General features: G+C 38.5%; 1 protein-coding gene across 1 annotated transcript in view; it reads left to right on the top strand.

The window, feature by feature from the left end:
* Positions 1 to 20,912, top strand: part of lrp1bb (low density lipoprotein receptor-related protein 1Bb) — a 520,571-nt gene that overhangs the window by 278,256 nt on the left and 221,403 nt on the right. The window contains exons 17-23 of the mRNA XM_061722939.1: positions 1,349 to 1,471; positions 1,803 to 1,946; positions 5,248 to 5,373; positions 6,240 to 6,353; positions 17,569 to 17,649; positions 17,786 to 17,956; positions 18,964 to 19,146. Coding sequence (XP_061578923.1) covers positions 1,349 to 1,471; positions 1,803 to 1,946; positions 5,248 to 5,373; positions 6,240 to 6,353; positions 17,569 to 17,649; positions 17,786 to 17,956; positions 18,964 to 19,146 — 942 coding nt within the window. The remainder of the gene's footprint in view (positions 1 to 1,348; positions 1,472 to 1,802; positions 1,947 to 5,247; positions 5,374 to 6,239; positions 6,354 to 17,568; positions 17,650 to 17,785; positions 17,957 to 18,963; positions 19,147 to 20,912) is intronic.

Genomic DNA, 20,912 nt, shown 5'->3' on the forward strand with positions numbered 1-20,912 from the left:
ATGTCTGTCAATAACCATTGCAGAGCAGAGAGGGTCCAGATACGAGCTCACAGGTGGAGGCAGGATGATTTTGAAATGAAAAGACTTTAATATCAAAGGCAAACAGAAAAAAAAATCTGAAAAAACAAACAAACTTGAGGTACTAGTGAAAGGAAATCCAAAATCCCCAAAACAGAGGCAGAAAATGGGGAATGACTAAATGCATAACAAGACCTTTGCAAACGTGGTGAATATAATAAAACCAAGATTAAACAGACAAGACCACAAGATCTCAACAAAACATAACATCCAAATTCATGAACCATGACAACTTGCTGCCTTTTTTTTTGTTCTTGTTTAAAAAAGAATAATATTAATATCACCTGCTACTTATTTCACCATGACTCATCTTATGTGCTGATGCAGAATTTATTACTCATGGTATTATTTGCTCCTGGCATTAAACAACGTGGCAGTGGATGCAGCATTGCATCTGCTTTGACAAAATGGCAATATTTGAAGCTCAGGGAATGAGAGCCACTTTGTCTTTTTAACTGTGGTAGTGAATGATGATAGATTTATGCTTTGTGATGCCGAAAAGAACAAAGAGTAGACGCATCTCATATTGCTGTCAGTTGAGAGCTTCACTGTACTTGATAGGAAAGTCGTTTAGGTTATTTTATAATGGGCATCTAAAGCAGAAGATGGCCATCAAAGTATCAAGAAATATTATTTTACACAGACAACTCGCATGCTGTTAGACTCAGTTTGTATCTACAAAACAGTGAAAACCACATAATGGAAGAGAATGGTTAGTTACAGAAAGCAACAGCAAGTTCAAACCATATAGAAGATTTTCTGAACATTTCTTCATTCTTCATGTCACTGAAAAGATTAATTGGCAGTGCGGTACTGTGAGCATTACTGATTGGTTCGCACAATACTAGTACTTTATCTCATTGGTTCGGACGCTGCCTTTGGGCACTGTGTTAAATGAAATTGACAAAGGTGTCTCATGTCTAAACTTTTATATGTGACTTTTTTCATTTGGGGAAAGGCAGCTTTGTCCAGAAAGAAAAATTAGTCTTCCAAGAATGATAAAAATGTCAAATGTGTTTCACCACCAGTATTACCCATAATTCACTTGACGTATGACTGCTGAGCAAAAGACACACACCTGCCGTGTGTCTGTGGGGCAGGAAATTAGTTTTTGTATCAAAGACAGGATTTACTTATTTTCTATTTTTACAATGGTGGAAGCGTCCGAAGTAGACAAAGCAACACAATCATATGGCAGTAAAACTGTATTCAGAAATTTTACAGTTCAGTGAACAAGATATCTAACTGTATTTGCACTCTTTTTCTCCAGGTGACAACGCATGTAGTGTGAATTATGGAGGCTGTGGTACCCTCTGCCTCGCCATCCCCGGAGGCAGAGTGTGTGCCTGTGCTGACAACCAGGTTTTGGAGAAGAACAATGTCACCTGTGCAGGTAGGACGACATAATGAATCAGGTGGGACCAAAGGCCCAAGATCATCTTCGGCTGTTACTGTAATGCTGGCTTCATCCTGCGAGACTAGGATCAAATAGCAGTCTTATCACATGCAAATCTGCTAATAAACAAATGCATGCTAGTGGAAAATTATCCCAGCGGACCGCCTGAAATATGAACTAAATCCTGGTTGTTACACATTCTGTGGACTCATGAGACTTTATTAACTTGATTTGCCTCCTATTATAGCTGCGCCAATAATTTCCCCAGAACACATAGCTCATAGAAAGTCCCTTGTTTAATCTGCCCCTATGTTGTTTTTTTTCATAGAATCTTCAGGCAATGATTTTGAGCCAATGCGATGTAAAAGTGATGAGTTCCAATGCCATAACCATCGCTGCATACAGGCCTCATGGAAGTGTGATGGAGACGATGATTGTCTAGATGGAAGTGATGAGGAGAGCCACAGCTGCTGTGAGCATCTTGAGTAATCTGCCACACTGCATCTAAGTATAATGACACACTGAATGGACAGACACCTACAAGAGGATACACTCATAGACAGACACCAGCCAGGAAATGCCCAAGCATTTCAGCATGTTACCTTCTCTGTTCCGAAATGTCACTGGAGTCGGGATGTAAATTATGCTGTCATCCCTTGTTTTTGCACTCATCCCTTGTTTTGGCAAAGTGGGTTTGCTATTAAAATGTTACTTGTATCTTATGAAACAAGATTTCAGAAAATCGGAAGCATACTCTGAAGTTATTAACAAAACAATGAAGATTATCTGAAGTTGAAAAAGTTAAGTGTTTTTTTTTTAATAAAACGTAGGGTTTTACAAAATATTTTAACATTGGGACCAGTGAAAATTAACTTTTTTACATTTCCACAAATAGAATAAAAAACAAGTGTTTTTTTTATACTTTACTGATACATTCTAATCTTGGAATCTTGTATCTATCCCAGAGCTAACTCCTAGCCCAATTTAACCCCTGCATATTACCATGATGTAATCATGTGCTAGGAATATCTGAAGATATACATTTTACATAATAGTAGGTCTTCATACAACCACATATCAGCAACTATTTTTTTTTCTTAACTCTGCCAATGTCTGTGAAGTCAAAAGGAAAAAATAAAAAGTAATATAAGGGCCACTGCACAGTAGCATGATGCCACAGCTCATGGATCTATTGTTTGCAACAATAAGCTGAATTTTTCATTTAATTTATAACTATTAGTATATCACATGGTTATGGAATCATTTTTGGCCACTCTTCTCTATAACATCGCTCACTTCATTGAGATTTTGGGGCATTCAGTTCAAATGCATTAATTTCAATTTAGTACAGTTCAATTTAATGATTATTTACTAATCCCTAAATTGGAATATGTTGCTGTAACTGTCATTATTTAAGTTATTTCTGCAAAAAACTATTATAGATTGTTAGGGCTGTGGGAGGTAAAGATGTAGCAGTCTGGGTTTAAGCAGACCGGAAGAACAAACCTGCACAACCCTCTCAAGATTCCATCACAGGATTTAGTTGGGTTGGGAAGTGCACTTATGGCGCTTTTATACTAGTACCTACTCAGCGCGACTCGACTCGCCTCCACTCGCCTTGTCCTCGTTTGTTTTTAGACACCCAGATGAGAGGTAGGAGGTTGGAGCGAAGCTGCTGTGACATATTTGATTATGTGATCTAAATGAAGAAGACAGCAACAGTAAAGCTGTAGAACATGGAGGAGATGATATACAGTATGTGCTGCTGGATCTGTGACTTGTGTTCGATATCAAGTTAAAAAATGAGAGTGAGAGAAGCTTCAAGCGGCAACGCTTTTTTTTTTTTTGTGTCGACGCTGCTGAAAAGTCAGCTGGAGCCGCGAGCAGCTGAGAAGTGACCAAGCTCCTGGTGGATCTGGTCGTTCCTTATCGTCCGTCTACATCCCTTTTTAATTCTCTCCTCAGCCACCAGGTTTATGAACATCTGCACCTCAGATTTGGATCACGAAACAGACTTTTGCGCTGCCATTCGCAGTCGGATAAAATGAAGAGCCGCGAGTCGCTCTTTCGCTGACTCCCACTTCCTGATTCAAATGTCTGACGGCCCCGCCCCCCGACCAATCGGTGGCCTGTAGTGTGATGACGTCAGATGCAGCCCGACTCAGCACGCTTAGAACCTCGGCAGAATAGATACAGAAAAAGTATTTACTCGGCACGCCTCCACCCGCCTCCACCCCTAGTGTAAAAGCGCAAAATGGGGGCGTGGCGAGTAGAGTCGTGCTGATTAGATACTATTGTAAATGCAGCTTCAACATCTTATTTTTTGTCGTTTTCTTGTCAGCCATAATGGTAATGATATGCTGGTGTGCTTTGAAATCATTGTCCTGTTACATGACCTCACTATAATCAAGCCCTTGCAGTCAGACAGAGGGCTGCATATTTGCCTCCAAATGACTTTGATATATACAAGGTGTTCATGGTCGATTCAGTGACTGCGAGTTGCCCAGGTTCTGAAACTGCAAAACAACCCCAGAATTTACAATTTACATTGGCACTTGCTTGGTGGTGTATCTTGACGGTACATTCTATGTTCTTGTAAAATGATTGAAGGAATGTGTGTGAAAAAGAACAAAGGGATTCAAGATCAAATGTGCTCAAAGCACTGCTCTCAGCCTAGCGCCTTTTTGTAGGATCTAACACTGAGATCCTCCCAACACAACACCCACAGCACTGTCTTAGGAATTAGGCAACAGTTTACTTTATATATACTCACTCAAAAATGTGTCTTTTTCATTTCATATGACTTGTAAGTATATTTGAATACCCAACGTGTTAGTGAATTTAAAGAAATGTAATAACTGAAAATAAAATAAGGTACCGGTACTTGGCCATCAGTTTCACTTACATTTATTTATTAAAAAGCCACAGAGTAGCATGAGCAAGCTTTTAAAATACAAGGATATACAGCATACATATAGTATAATGAAAGGTTTTAAAATAAAATATTAGCAGAGCTGTCTTCTTAAGTACTAATGAAAAGTTATAAATATATTCTATAAACATGAAATATTTTTTTCAAAATTACGTATCATTTTATTTTAATCCTGAAGATCTATGTGAGGTATTCATTAAAAAGTCCTGAGATCATCCAAAATCCATGCATATTGTGATGAATGATATCACTTGATAAAAATTAAATAAAAGTATGTTCCTTTATCAGCTTATTGCTACTGTGTTGTGTGCACACCTGCCTGTCAGAGAAGTTGCTCTTTTCTCCTTTATGACACTTTGGCTTCACGCAAACATTTTGCTGCACAAGAGTCTGCTCATCAATCTCGTGGAAGAATTTGCTAAGCTGCTTGATTTTCACAATGTGTTATTACAATGCTTTCTTAATCATTAGCAAACTGATGATAAATCATTTGGATTAACGATGTCATTAGCCGAGTTCTGATCGTGTGTGATTGGTCATTCTGTGAATAATTCCCATATCAAGCAGACACAATCCAACACACAACAATGTTTTTTTTTTGTTTCTTTTTTTATTTCTTCTTTCTCCTTCTTTTTTTTGTCCAGTCTGGATTCGCATAGGGTTCAGATAAAAACTAAACCATTGTCATGAAACATATGCCTGCAGTTATTGTGGCCATGTGATGACTATGTATCATTCTTCGTCTGATTATTTTCTGTTTCAGAATCAACTTGGAAAAACACACACACAGGTCAATGTTTTCCGCTTTGACTCTTTACCATTTGTATTGTTTTTTTTTTAGATAACCACACTTGTCCCAGTGATCAGTTCAAATGTAGCAACAATCGCTGCATTCCTAAAAGATGGCTTTGCGATGGAACGGATGACTGTGGGAATAATGAGGACGAAGCCAACTCCACATGCTCAGGTGTGCTTTGCATCCCTTTTATGTCTGTAATTATGGCACCAGCTTGATCACTTTATATTCTTTCAGCATAATGTAGGACTCTAAACTCCTCGTTTGCCTTTCTACATGAGCTCCCAAAATAATCTTCTTTTTTTTTTAATAGTTTTTGAGGAGAAAATATCAAACAGTGATAGTGGACAGCATACTGTGAGACACAAGACTTGTGTACTTTTTTTTAACAGATTTACATATGCAAACTTTGAGAATTAAAGATCAATCAGTGTTCTTCTCTGTACAGGGAGGCCTAAAACCTTTTTGTCTGCCCTCTTTTGATATGTACTCACCACAGGCACACCTTATTCATCTAGAGGTGTCATGTGTTGTCAAGGCAGCCATTGCTGTTATAATTTGAGGCCCTTCAGAAGCTTTGGTACAACAGAATCAGTCTCTTTGTATGAGACCCCTCTATAGTATCAAAGTGTTGCAGCACCTGAGAGTCTGTCAGGAACACTCACATTGTCTCCAGGTCCTCAATGGTGCCTCCCAGGCGCTTTTTATCCTCAACAGATCAATCAATGAGCATTATTCAGGGGATGATGAATGTTCCCTCTTGGGCAGATTGACATGCATATCTCACTTGAGCAAGCCATCGCTTGAGTGCCGTCATGTGCATGACCACCTGTGTTTGACTGACGGCCCATCAAACAGCAGCACATTTCCCACCGCTGTCAGACCTACTGTGTTCCTCCGTGTGATTGAGTGATAAAGAGTTACACTGGCCAGACATCCACATCTGGGTGATCGAGTGAACATTAGAGTTGTTGTGCCATCTTACATTGACTCATGCAGGTGTGATTCAATTAAGTCGCATTGTTCTTCTCTCACAGCTCAGCCCTGTCAAGCAGACAAGTTCTCGTGCCAGAATGGACGTTGTATACCTCAAAGCTGGAGCTGTGACCGGGAGGATGACTGTGGGGATATGTCTGATGAAATAACATGCAGTAAGTCACATGCATGTTTACAAAATGCGTATCAGATATCAACAATATCCCCACTGATTTATTCTTCTCACTTTAACTATTTTAAGACATACACAGTCAAACTCGCACTGAGCAGGATTATTTTTCTTTTCTTGAAACAGAAATAACTGTGCTGTAGAAAACATTCACCATTTGCACTGGAAACTCATAAAGTCTCAATTTGATGAATGTCTCTGGAACGATTATGGCAGTTGAACCGGAGCCATGTTTCAACGCCTACTAAAATCAGATTTAATGTATGGTTGTCCTTTATACATAAAAAGCATATTGAAGAAAAACATAAATCACAACCCTAACGTTCAAACTATGGAAATACGCACTGTTTTTTTTTCCCCCTCTCAATTCTGCATTAATGTTGCATTTGCTTCACTTGACAAAATCTGACTAAAGGGAGAAGATAATCCATGACAGATATGTATTTAAACCAAATCCAACTTTTGAAAAACAAAACTGCCAAAGTGAGTAAGTCAGTAATTTAAGCAATATTGATATATGTCATATTTTTGGCTGATTTTCTGAGTGATGAGAGAGGGCTGATCTAAAGAGGAAAGCAGAAAGCCCTACATGAGTTCTTGCTGTTCATCTGTGGGTATATTAGTTCAGCAGTGGGGATACAGTGGGGCAAAAAAGTATTTAGTCAGACAGCAGTTGTTCAAGTTCTCCCACTTAAAGAGATAAGAGAGGCCTGTAATTTTCATCACAGGTAGATCTCAACTATGAGAGACACAAAAAAAAAAATCCAGATAATCACATCGTCTGGTTTTTAAAGAATTCATTTGCAAATTATAGTTGAAAATAAGTATTTGGTCAATAACAAAGTTCATCTCAATACTTTGATATATACCCTTTGTTGGCAATGACAGAGGTCAAACATTTTCTGTAAGTCTTCACAAGGTTTTCACTCTAAATCTCACGATACATGGCCCCATTCATTCTTTCCCTTACACGGATCAGTCGTCCTGGTCCCTTTGCAGAAAAACATCCCCAAAGCATGATGTTTCCACCCCCATGCTTCACAGTAGGTTTGGTGTTCTTTGGATGTAACGCAGCTTTCTTTCTCCTTTAAACACCTCAAGTTGTGTTTCTACCAAGAAGTTCTATTTTGGTTTCATCTGACCATATAACATTCTCCTAATCCTCTCATGCATCATCCAAATGCTCTCTAGCAAACTTCTGACGGGCCTGGACATGTACAGGCTTCAGCAGGGGGACACGTCTGGCACTGCAGGATCTGAGTCCCTGGCGGCGTAGTGTGTTACTGATGGAACCTTTGTTACTTTGGTCCCAGCTCTCTGCAGGTCATTCACTAGGTCCCCCCGTGTGGTTCTGGGATGTTTACTCACCGTTCTGGTGATCATTTTTACCCTGCGGGGTGAGATCTAGCATGGAGTTGCAGATGGAGGCAGATTATCAGTGGTCTTGTATGTCTTCCATTTTCTAATAATTGCTCCCACAGTTGATTTCTTCACACCAAGCTACTGAACCTATTGCAGATTCAGTCTTCCCAAACTGGTGCAGGTCTACAATTTTGTTTCTCACGTTCTTTGACAGCTCTTTGGTCTTGGCCATAGTGGAGTTTGGAGTGTGACGGTTTGAGGTTGTGGACAGGTGTCTTTTATACTGATAACCAGTTAAAACAGGTGCCATTAATACAGGTAACGAGGGGAGGACAGATGAGCCTCTTAGTTGATAGTTGAAGTGAACCTATGATGAAAATTACAGGCCTCTCTCATCTTTTTAAGTGGGAGAACTTGCACAATTGGTGGCTGACTAAATACTTTTTTGCCCCACTGAATATAAAACCCATAACACCCTGGATGTCTGGCTTTTATTTTAAGAAAATACAACACATTACTTTCTACTTAATAGCAACATGGCTCAAAAGATAGCAGTTAAACTTGGTAGCAGATGATAGCAGTACTATCTTTGCACCAACAGTAGTTATTTATTTATTTATTTAGTAAGTTATTTATTCTGTGTAATTACATTTTTACATATAATCTTTCTGTGCACACGTGAAGCCACCTTAAGTTTGGCACTTTTCCAACAATGAGATTGATTACCTGGAAAGCTGGTACCGACATCAATAGCCATTCAGAGAATGATTTATAATACTGTATGCTTGCTTCAATACTTCAACTCTATTTATAGCACTGACCTTTCTGGATTCACATCACTTCTGGTAGCCATACTAAACAGTTTAAGCAATATACTGTATGGTCTGAAGATATGCATTCAAGCATCATAGGCTGAATGCTGGTTGTAGAATTTGGCCCAGTTCAGTGTTTCATGAACAGAGTTGCATGGGCAGTATATTACCATGCTTTTATTAATTTCACAAAGGCTTCTCATAACATAACTTTCTTCTTTGACAAATTGCTGTTGTTCAGACATGACTTTCTGCTTAGTAAAAAGAAGACTGTTCAGACTATGTAACCGATCAGCAACTGAAGGTCTCTTTGTCCATGAAAGTGGTCTCCAAACCATGTTTTTCTTTACCATGGGATGTGGGTAGTGAAGTGTAACCACATGCAAAGGAAGAGTTGATTATGCGATAATGGACCCAGCAAAGAAGGGAACACGACTAAATCTTTGTGATTCTTTGAATAGAAAAAAGAAAAAAGAACATGGGGAAAAGAATGGATTATCATGTGCTGGCAGCAGGGATTCGCTGTGCAACAGAGAAAGTTTGTGAGGATTAAAAAAACATTTAGTAATTAGACAATAGTTTTCTGGTTGCATTTAGACAGACAGACAGACAGATACGAGTAAGTAATGCAGTGTGCACCAATGTGTGAGATCTCCTCTAATGCATTGGGGAATTATTATACAGTTATTGTTGAAAGGAGGAATGATTTCCTCAGATGGAGCTGCAACAGTCTATTGCAGGGGGCGGCATTCCTGGTCCTCGGGGGCCGGTGTCCTGCATGTTTTGGATGTCTCCCTGCTTTAACACACCTGATTCTAATTAATCATTGTCATCAGCTTGTCATCAAGGTCGGCGCAATTCTGTTAACGACACAGTCACTTGTGTCATAGCAGTGAAACATCTAAAACCTGTAGGACACCCTTGGTCTATTGGAAAAAAGAGGTCCGGTGTTCCACCAGTGTGGACGGGATGGATTGTCCACTAGTTGTGATTGTTGTAATCATGAATGAGAGCAGTTTATCTAGAGACGTCCTGTCTCTGACTGTCTCCAGCATCTCCAGATTTTTTTTCCAGTTTTGTGGATCAGTTTGTTAATTCTGCTGGGATCTCTGATGTTGATGCTGTTCCCCAAGCACGCCACAGCATTCATGATGGCACTTGCCAACAGACTGGTAGAGCATTTCCAGCATTTTCTTGCATTCATGGAAGGATTGGAGCTTCCTCAGGAAGTAGAGTCTAATCATTCCCTTCTTGCTGTCTAAGTGCACACCCACATATTTATTTGCTGTCCACTATGTACACCTACTACCCAGAATCCTGTATGACTGGTGTGCAGAATACACCCTCCTTAAATTATCACCGTCTCCTTCTTCTACTTCACGTTTCAGAGGTGATGGTTCTTGCTGTTCCTGTCCTCAAAGTTGTCCACCAGTTTTCTGTACTCTGTCTTGTCCACCTCTGATACACCCTACCACAGCAAACTCATCTGAGAACTTCTTCAGGTCATCTTCTTTATGACACTGTGTATTGGAAATCAGAGGGTGAAGGGAAGCGGATACAGGATTGTCCCCTGTATTACTGACCACTACATCAGACAGTGTGCTCCCAAGCTGCACAAACTGAGGCCCGTCAGACAGATAGTTGGTGATCCAAGATACATCTGTAACAGCCTCTCACTCAGTAAAGATGGCTGAATGGTTTTGAAGGCTCTGGAGAAATCAAATATGATTCCCACACTGCCTCCCCCACCATCACATCAGAGTGAATGTGCTGCAGCAGATAGGACATAACATCCTCCACACCAACGTTAGGCCAATATGCCTAACGTTGAAGAAGACGATCTAGCACAGATTCCAGCTGTGTTATTAGGTGTGCCAGGACCAATCTGCACATTTTGTTTAGTTGTCTTTTAAAATATTGAAATAAATAAAGAAGGATCTGAATGTAAAGCTTTCGCATGAAAATTGATCACTGCATCTCTTTCACTAATGTGAAAGAAATATAAGAGATTCTGCAGATACAGTTTTACAACAACAGCTTCCTATTAACTTACTCACAAATATTGTTTAGATAAGTAGGATAGCTAACACGTCCTATCAAACTCACAAAAAGATTTCCTATGGCAAATCTTGATTTAGGGTCATTCTCGTCCCAGTAAGGGAGTGAGCTATTTCCCTCTCAAAGGAATATGTACAAACACTTTCACTGCATAACTAAGTTGTGCTTTTGTTTCTTTAAAAACTTTTACTGATTTTTTTTATTTTTTTTTTTATTATGCTTTAAATCATTTCACATTTCATTTAAGAATAGCCCTGGCAATGTGACTTTTCATAGCAGCTGACAAACTCGTCATCACCTGTTCCTTTTACTTTTTCCAGTTTTTTTTATCAAGGTTTTTTTAATTACTTTTCAAAGGGCAGACAAAAAGTAAACATACAAACATACAGTAACCCCATATGAACGAATACAACACTCCCCCTCCGAGCCCCCCACCCAGTTCCAAACAGAAAACACACATATCACACATTGTACAGCCAAATCACCATTAAAAAAAGGGCAAGAGAAAGAAAAATTACAAATAATAGTTATATGGCAATGCTATCAGCATTCATATCCTCAACAACGGTCAAAAAAGGTTTCCAAATTCTGATCTGATTTGGCAGCTGGTCACACCAGCTTTGAGCTGTCTTTACTCTTTTAATTACAACCTGCACTTGCATTAACCCATACTTTATTCACAATGAATCAGGAAAAAAAAACCATCTTAAACCCCCCAGACAAAGAAAAAGGTAACTGATGGCAGTAAAACATCTCCAAAGGTTGGGAACACGGTGATATTTACCAGTTGCTGTTTTTGTCTGATGTATGATTTGAAAAGCTTAATAGTCCTGAATGTCCTTGGTTGCCTTTTTTTTTTCATGGTGTGCCACATATTTTCAGTCAATTCAAGGTCTGGATGGCATTTAGGCCAGTACAACAGTTGGAGTCTTCAACTAAAAAGACATGCTTTTGCAATGGAAGCAGTCTTTTAGCTCTGTATTGTTGAATTATGCAAGAACTCTCCTGAAAAAGACTTTTGGGAGCATATGTTGCCTGAGATTCATCATTGATGTTTCCTTTCCAGATGTGAAAGCTAATGCACCCCTATTATACAATATTTTGATCAGAGCATGGATTACAAGCTGGACCTTCCCTTTTTGTTCAGCATCCAGGATTTTTTTTTTTAAAGTTTAAAAAAAAGATTCTTGTGACTACACGCCAGTTCTTCAATTTCTTCCCAGTCAATTTTACATGCACTTTGGCACAGAGAAGATGGTAGCGTATATGAATCGTGTAAATTAAGGTTGTTGACATTTTAACTCTTTTTTTTTTTTTAAACAGTCTAGATGGAATATGACTAGGTATGTTTTGAACCATGACTGATTGTAGGCTTTTGACCAAAAATGGCATCATCCAAGTTTTCATTCGTACTTTTTCCATCTTGGACAGAATTGACTCAAAGCCAGTTCAACTACATGCTCAATCTATCCCTTCAGGTGGCACATGGGTTAACTCATTCTCACATGCTTAATAGACTGATTTGGATTTATTTTCTTAAAAAAAAAGGATTTAGGCTGGACTTATAATCCTGTTATTTGGCAGGTTTATAATGTAGTGGAAAAGGGCCACAAACTGGTTGCTTTTGGTCTGCTGAAGGTGTTTAGGTACAAGCGTTGTTGGAGATTTGCCATTTTCATCCCTCACCTCCTCACATTAAAAAAAGAAGGCATTTAGAGTGAAGGGTAACTGAAAAAGCCTTTCCATTCTTATAGTGCTTCACTTTCTTTCCACTGAAGTGCTTTGAAATAACTGCAATAATTTTTTGAGTTGAGTGTTGTCTGTTTGCATAGTTCACTATGTTCAGATGAGAGAGGTTTAGAGCTGAAATATTGAAGTTGTATTCTTTGAACAAACAACTAGACATGTTTTCACTGGTGGAAACAGCTTATAAAAGTGATGCAGTCTAAAAAGAGTACTTCTGTACAGTAATTCTTTTTTCTTAAATGGTGCCTCTGTGGTATTATACAATGTTTGAGCTTCAGTCAGTTAAAAGTTTCCGTTTGTGTTCTGGATTAATCATGGAAAAAATAAGAGGGAAAAAAATGCAAAAGACATGATGGCTCAAGCTTTTTTTGAGTTCTTTGAAGATGTATTTAACTTTTTATCAAGGGAGGGTAAAATAACATTTGGAGCTCTAAAAGATGTTTTCAGCAGTGAAGTTGAACTTGACGAATTAGCAGCATTCATGTAAGGTATGGGGTAAACGTTTTAAGATAACCCTTTAATCACTATTTTTATTAAACCAGCCTTTAATAGTGTTTGATGTTTGCCAAATGTTGCTCGGCGCTGTATCAAGTCAGCCCTTTGTGTGTCCTAAGCTGCTTCAGTACACAGCCACAAACAGCCAGGGTGTAAGCAGTAATTAAAGTTCATGCTTGGCTTCATTCAATCATAATCAAGCTGTGCAGCAAAACATATTCCCTTGCATACTGTTGTCTGAGCTTCCTCAGGCATTACTCCTCTGCAGGCACTCGACAGTGCAACTTTGGCAGCTCACTTAGCTTCAGTGGAGCTACTGTGGGTTTTGAGACACCTAAAGCTCAGTGGTGGCTGCCTCAAAGATTGATACTAATTTGGATTTTGTTTGTCAGTAGTTTAGTAGTTGTCACACAATGTCTTCTGCTGGGCTCTCTGTTCTCTCGAAGCCATCATTATTTATGGATGCCAGAATTGCATTTTTAGCCAGGCTCACCGTTTACTTGAAACCCTCATTATTTATGCATGCCACCTCTTCATTCTTTGCAAACTTTAAATCCAGGCAGCCATGTGCTGTCAGAGAGATCAAACTTGTTTAAGGGAAATATAACCCACTGTAGGCGACACTTGTATGATGAGGATACAATATATCTTCTCTACAGTGCCTAAGATATTTTCCAGACAACTGCTGCAGATGCCAGCAAATCATTGGAAATACAGACTTGCATTTCTTATAGAAGTCAATAAAACTGTAGGCATCCAGTTTACAGTATACTGAAATCTAGGTTGGTATGTGACAGGAATACAAATGTCCATCATGACTATGCCATCATCCCACAAAATGCAGCTAAATCTATTTTCCAATACTTATTGCTACCCCAGTAAAAAATATTGATGTTACAATATACACACGGATAATTTATGAGGTTTCCTTGACTGCAGTGAGGGCTATTGGGGTTAGATATTAAGTGATGATAGCGTCATGAATGGATGAATCAGGATTAACGGCACTGTTATTAATTGGATGACAGGATAGAGTGGTGTAAAAGCACTGAGACTTTTTTTTTGTGAAAGTCCAGTGCACACTTTACTTTTTGAAGTGAATCTTTTAAGGTCTGCCAAAACTGCAGCTGATCTACTAGTAAGTTGCTGCCAGTTTCTTCTTGAAGCTGTGGTGTGCTGGAGGGAGTAGCATGAACAAGAGAGAGACCAACCGCCTAAACAAGCTGGTGAGGACAGCTGGCTCTTTGTGTGGCATGGAGCCAGTCTCACTCATATCCGGGGATGAAAGTAGATTACATTTATTACTGAAACTACCACAACGGTGAATCACAGCTTCAATCATCCATTTAAAAAAACAAAACAATAAAAAGGTTCAATATTTGACCATGGTACGGTTAGACAACTACCTTGTGTAACACACTGTTAGTTTGATATATTTTCTTGTTACTGTTTTTACTCAGACAAGTTGTATTGGTTTTCCATTGCGATTTAGTTTTATGCCATAATAGATTGTGTTGTACCATGAGTGAGGCTACATGTAGGCTATACAGTACTTAGTAAACTCTCTCGGAAATGACAGTGGGCCTTATTGATTAAATCTTTGTAAATCGCATAATTATCTCTATATGAAAAGGTTACTGATTCATGTAAAACTGGTTTAATTTTAAGAGTGTGTGCACATTTATGACTGGTGATCATCGCAAACTGGCTACACACTCCTGCTGCTCACTAATTATCATTTATGCGTGAGGCTTGCGAGGTATAAAGATGGATCCTCAACCTGCAGGTTTACCTGTTGATACAGTGCATTTTTAAAGAGAGACAGAGAGAGAAAAGGAGGAAGAAAATGTTCAGTTCTAATTTTAGACGACATCAGAGCAAAGAAAATGTTTTTATTTAGTTCTGTTAGTAGCCTAGAGGGGTGACAGAGGGAAACAAGACACAGGCCTGGAAAGAGGTAACAGCTTGTGTCTTTTCTCTGAAACCATCATATTGTCGCTGTAAGTGAAAGGACCACTTTACTAGGAATAATAATTATGGAGACGACTACATTCCTTCACAATAGTCAGCAGCCAACTCTGAAGTTAAACATTAGTTATACTATTCATAAGGTCGGACAGTGTCTTAATTTTTCTAAGTTGAGTTGACTTTCAAATTTTCTGATAAATTCACTAAAGTAATCTGGCATTGAAATAATTTACACACCGCCCGGGCAACGGAATGGTAATGGTAAATGGCTTACACTTATATATACAGTATAAATGTATTCCTACAGCCTGTACCTACACTGTAGACATTCACCCACACACACACACATTCACACACCGGTTGTCGGCGAAGCTGCCACACAACGGCGCTGGCCTGACAACCGGGAGCAACCAGGGGATTCAGTGTGTTGCCCAAGGACACTTTGGTGGACACAGGAGGAACTAGAACTCGAACTACTGACCTTCAGGTTCATGGGCGAACGCTCTACCAACTGAGCCACTTTCCCCGAAGGAGTGGCTTCGTAAGAAACATGTCAAGGTCCTTGAGAGGCCTAGTCAGTCTCCAGATCTCAACCCCATAGAAACATCACTGCTCTAGAGGAGATCTGCTTGGAGGAATGGGCCAAAATACCAGCAACAGTGTGTGAAAACCTTGTGAAGACTTACAGAAAACGTTTGACCTTTGTCATGCCAACAAAGGGTATATAACAAAGTATTGAGATGAACTTTTGTTATTGACCAATTACTTATTTTCCACTATAATTTGCAAATAAATTCATTAAAAATCAGACAATGTGATTTTTCTGGATTTTTTTTTTTCTTTTTTCATTTTGTCTCTCATAGTTGAGGTATACCTGTGATGAAAATTACAGGCCGCTCTTATCTTTTTAAGTGGGAGAACTTGCACAACTGGTGTCTGACTAAATACTTTTTTGCCCCACTGTAGTTTTATGTTAATGGAGTTTAAATATACATTTCATTTGTAATAATGAGCTTTTGGTGTTTACTTACCCATACTGTATGTGTGCATGGATTCGTGGTTGTGTGCAGCACCTGCTCAAGTGTGATTATACTGTATGTGTGCAGGTTATGAGTAGGGGTGGCCTGAATGAGTGTTCCATCTATATGATATTTTATAAATCGTGTTGATAGGCCTAGTAAAAGCAGTTATGATAACTAAAATACAGCACGTTTTTTCTGCACATTGCCATCATGTTTAGATCCTGATCCTTGATAACTCAGTTCCACTTAGAACAATTCATTAGAAAATATCATTTGGACAATTTCCTTAAAATCAGTTTTCATAATTGAATAGAAAGCGTTTGTTAGTTTGTAAAATGATGATCAAAGTATATGATCCTGATCAAAAGGCCTGCTAATACCAATAATACTAAAAATCATTGTATTAAGATATCAGACAGGACAAGACTTATTACTGGTACAAAAAAGTATGATCACATCTCCACTGTACTTGATTCGTGGAGCAAATTCTTTAATGAGTTAAAATACTCATTAAAAAAAGTTATTTTGGTTTTGTCCTTTAACCACTTTTTCTCTTCACTGAAGTAAGGAGAGCAGCATGGGGGACATAACCACCAAATCAAAGACAATGGTTTCAGATGGTGGAAATCCATGTCAGGAGACTTGTCATGACACTCATATGTGTGCAAATGTCATTTACTCCAGAACCTTAAAATGTTGTTTTTTTCTAAAATGTTTAAGATGATAAGTGTACTTTGATGTGACACTAAAGGCACTTTATAGTAATATTGACCCAGGAATGTGGTGACACCTGGGCGGGCTGTGGCAATGTGTGCAAGGGCCCAACCAACGTTGCTCGCAGCTTTAGTTCATATTGTGCTTTTTAAATATTGTCTTGTCTTTGTTGCTTTCACATCTGGATTCCTTACAGTTTGTCTTGGGATCAATCATTTATCTGTGAAACTATTGTTTAGGAAAATAATTTAAATAGTCTGTTTTAAGATTAATCTGAAACAGCATAATGAAACATTTTCAAGGGACTAAAAACATGTACAGCAGCATATCACGTCATTCAGGCAGCCAATCAGCACAGAGCCTCATTATCATAGCCTCCCCGCCCACTCAGAATCCCTCATAGATAATGAGGTTAGAGAACGGGAAGACGTGGCTCAGAGACTGAATTTCTAATTTATTTAGCAAAAATAATCAAAAGCTTGTAATTAAGACATTCAAGGCCTGTTTAAAATAGGTATTGGATGCCATTATAGGTCCCCTTTAAATTCTGTTTCGGGATAAAGTTTGTATCCATGATTTTGTGATTAGAGGTATTGATCTAGGGCTGAACTGTGAACATAACTTGTGGTGAAAAAACCTTGGAACTCCAAGGCTCCATTGAGTACAAAACATTAATCAAAACAGGAATGTCACATCATTTTTTCACTTTAAACTGGGCTATCTGTGACAAAGAAAGAAAAACAAACCAAACACATTGGCATTACTTCACATACACAACTTTTTTGTATAGCACCAACACCATAATTTCCCCTTTCAAAAACTAATGAATGAAGTAATTGAAAATGTGATATATTTTGTGTGTAAAGGAAGATTTGTATATATATATATATATATATATATATATATATATATATATATATATATATATATATATAATCTTGTTGCAGAGTAGTTCATTCATAGCTTTTGATTGATGTTGGATTGGGGTTCTGTTTGATATTTACTTGTTTATTATCCTTTTCAGCCTTCCCCCCCTGTGAACCTCTCACCCAGTTTAGTTGCTCCAATGGACAGTGTATCAGTATCAAGTGGCATTGTGATTCAGGTAACAAGTTTTTCAACATGCTCATCAGCGAATGTTTGCTCACGAACAAATGTGCCCTTTGACTCTAAAATGACAAGCTTCAGCTCTCATGTTTTGCCCTGCTTCCACCCCTTAATGAGTGTTTGTTCATGTGCAGATGATGACTGTGGCGACGGCAGTGATGAAATAGGCTGCATCCAGACCTGTACTAACAACCAGTTCCAATGCACCAGTGGACGCTGTATCCCCGACCACTGGGCCTGTGACGGTGACAATGACTGTGGTGACTATAGTGATGAGAGCACAACTTGCGGGGGCAGATCAGCATGTAAGTATGTCTGTGTTACTTTTCAAAATGCATTGACCTGTTAACACTTCGAGTAAAACAGAAAAAGTGAGCTATCAACCCCTTCCAGAATTAACTGAGCGACATCATCCCTCAACTAGGACTTCAAATTATGCAGAGCTGTCGAGAAGCAATTTTATAAATATGCAGAATTCTGTTTTAGGATGCAAATTACTTCATTTGCAATGCAAATTAATTATTAAATGTAGGTGTTTCAGTTGCACATTTAATAGTTTCCTTTTGAAGTGCCAATATCTTACCTAGTCTCTTTTCTGGGGAGTTTTTATTTTCAAGAGTTGAATATTTTAAACTAATTATCAGAGAGTAAATTTATTGCTCAAGAAGACTCACAGCTCACTTGCTTGTCATGAGACTGTGCACACAATTAATCAAAAAATATTCAGGAAGTGGTTCATTTCAATCCAAGTGTCTTGAAAGACACTTGGATTTACATTTTTGTTATCAGGAAAAAAAATTGATACTGAAATTTGTCACCTCTTAAATCATATACAGTAAAGCTTTGTAATACATCGTGACATGAGTTCTTGGTTGTATTTTGGTAGCTTTTTTTTTGTTCTTCAAACATAACACTATTAAAAACGTATTATACCTTGCAGCCCTTTGTTTTCCTTAATGTCCTGCACTAGTGAATCTAATAATTGCACTGTAAAATAAACTAGATAAGAGTGCAGTGATAGCACTTCCCTTTATGTGCAATGACACCAGAGCACCATGCGCCTCTCTTGACCCCACCACCACTGGTAAATTTGTGACTTCTAATATACTGTACAACAAAAATCGTGTTGACAACTGTGAAATAACATACTTTTTTCTGAACTTTCTGTATTGTTACAGCTTCCAAATGTCACACACTAGGATATAAATATATTCCTTAACGTAAAAAAAATCTGATTACTGTTTTGCTTTTTGGTTGGTTGTGCTTGCTGTTAATCTGTGAAATATCCGTTGCTGCATCCCTCATGTTTCAGTGCTGCCGTCTGTGATTGAGTGCAGCGGGGAAGAATTTCATTGTGTCGCAGATGGAACCTGCATCCCAGAACGTTGGAGATGTGATGGAGACAAGGACTGTGAGGATGGGAGTGATGAGAAAGACTGTGAGGGCACCAAAAGGATGTGTGATCCCAAGGCCAAGTTTACCTGCAAAGATACAGGTAGTGAATGCCTAAATTAAAATCATCATGGACCACACCTGGTTTTGTGTTGAAAGATTCCAAATGTTGCACTTAGTTAATACCTTTGCAGGGATTTTTTGTTGCATTTTGGTGAATAAATGTCGACAGAACATGTTGAAAGAAGAGTGACAACCACTCTTCTATGGTTACACCCATAGGACATCTACCATCTAACATGTAGCAGTCCTACTACGTGTCTTTTCTCTTCTGGAGTCAAAAGCACATTAGTCGTGTTTCCATTACACTTTTGTGCAAAAGAAAATGGAATCTCTGAATTTGCAATGAAGGCAGCGCTGCAGGGGGTCGGTGTTTTCATTCAATGCTGTCTTGCAAATAAGTGTAATTTTCATAACTATGTATCTTATCCGGTGAAACGTCTCTTCAAAACAACGAAAAAGAAAATCTCAATGTTGAAGACAATAGATTAAAACATCTTTAGTCTTTTATGAATTATTGCGATTGCTGCTGTTCTGCAACTGGCCAAATGATGAAGAGATGATTATTCAGAGGTAAAGCCTTTAGGTAATGTAAAATGATTAGGTAGTGTTACACCACATCGACATTGTATTAATGAGGCCAAAAACTGCTGGAAACTAGATTTTGATGACTTTAGATTCACCGGCTACCAGCACTGCCAGAGATGTGGAAATGCAGAAAAAGCGTTTCCATTGCACTGCCTGAACAACCACCTCCTGGAAGCTTACAAAGATTCATTCGATATTTGGGAGTTCTTTCAAATTAGTGCAGTTTCCACTACAGGATTTCTATTTAAATATTTGGATTTGCACAAATCTAGGGGTAATGGAAACACACCTATTGATTTAGTCATTCACCCCTCTCAGGTTGAGGTTTCAAATTAGACTTTTCTCCCACCTTTGTACCAGAATTCACACATGTAATAAATGCTATGCTGGGGTCAGTCATTCTACCAACTGCATTTAGAGGCTTTAAGAGCAGTCCCACCACTAAGACAATGCTGCAGTCCATCACATAGGCCTGAAAAGAAGGTAGAGCTGCAGCTCAATCCTAAATTCTCATCTTGCTAGTCTTCTCTTTAGCATTAAATCAAAGTATCCTATTATCTGCACTCTCTGAGATGGGGATCTCATGCGTAGAACACTTGGTTTAAATAATATCTCTCAGGGATGTTGTTTCAGTACTATGCCCCAAAGCTTACCCAAACTGTCCTTTTTAGATGGTCCTACAGTTTCAGCATGGATCCTAAACTCGTCTCATTGATAAAAGCACACTTGCATCAGCTAAACCACTGACCTTTTGATAATAGAAATTGCCTCTTGAGCTATCAACAGAACAAATGTTGGTCTGGAAAGAGTCATCCGTCCAAACAACAATTCTTTTCCTGACATCTTTGACAGCCCGAAACTCAATAATCATATTTTACACTTCTTCCACGGTTCAAGTTTATTGTAAATGAATAAATGCAAATAAATTAATGCATTCTTTTTCATGAAGTTACACATCAGGAACGAAAAGGCAGCTAACATTTGGCCTGACTAGAGGGAGAGAGATGCATGTAATGTCTTAAAGATGATTTTACAAAAGTGAGAAAATTGTCACATGGTCACATCCTGAAAAGAGCTGATGCTAGTGTCCAGTTCTGCAGGAGAAATCCTAAAACTACACTGATTGCAAACAAACCACACCCAACTCATTTCAGTGATGATCAAAGTCACAAGCATTACAAGCTCTTGTCAAAATAATATGATATAGTGGCTCAGATAAAG

The sequence above is a fragment of the Cololabis saira genome, chromosome 6 (assembly GCF_033807715.1).
Source record: "Cololabis saira isolate AMF1-May2022 chromosome 6, fColSai1.1, whole genome shotgun sequence".
NCBI classification, from domain to species: domain Eukaryota; kingdom Metazoa; phylum Chordata; class Actinopteri; order Beloniformes; family Belonidae; genus Cololabis; species Cololabis saira.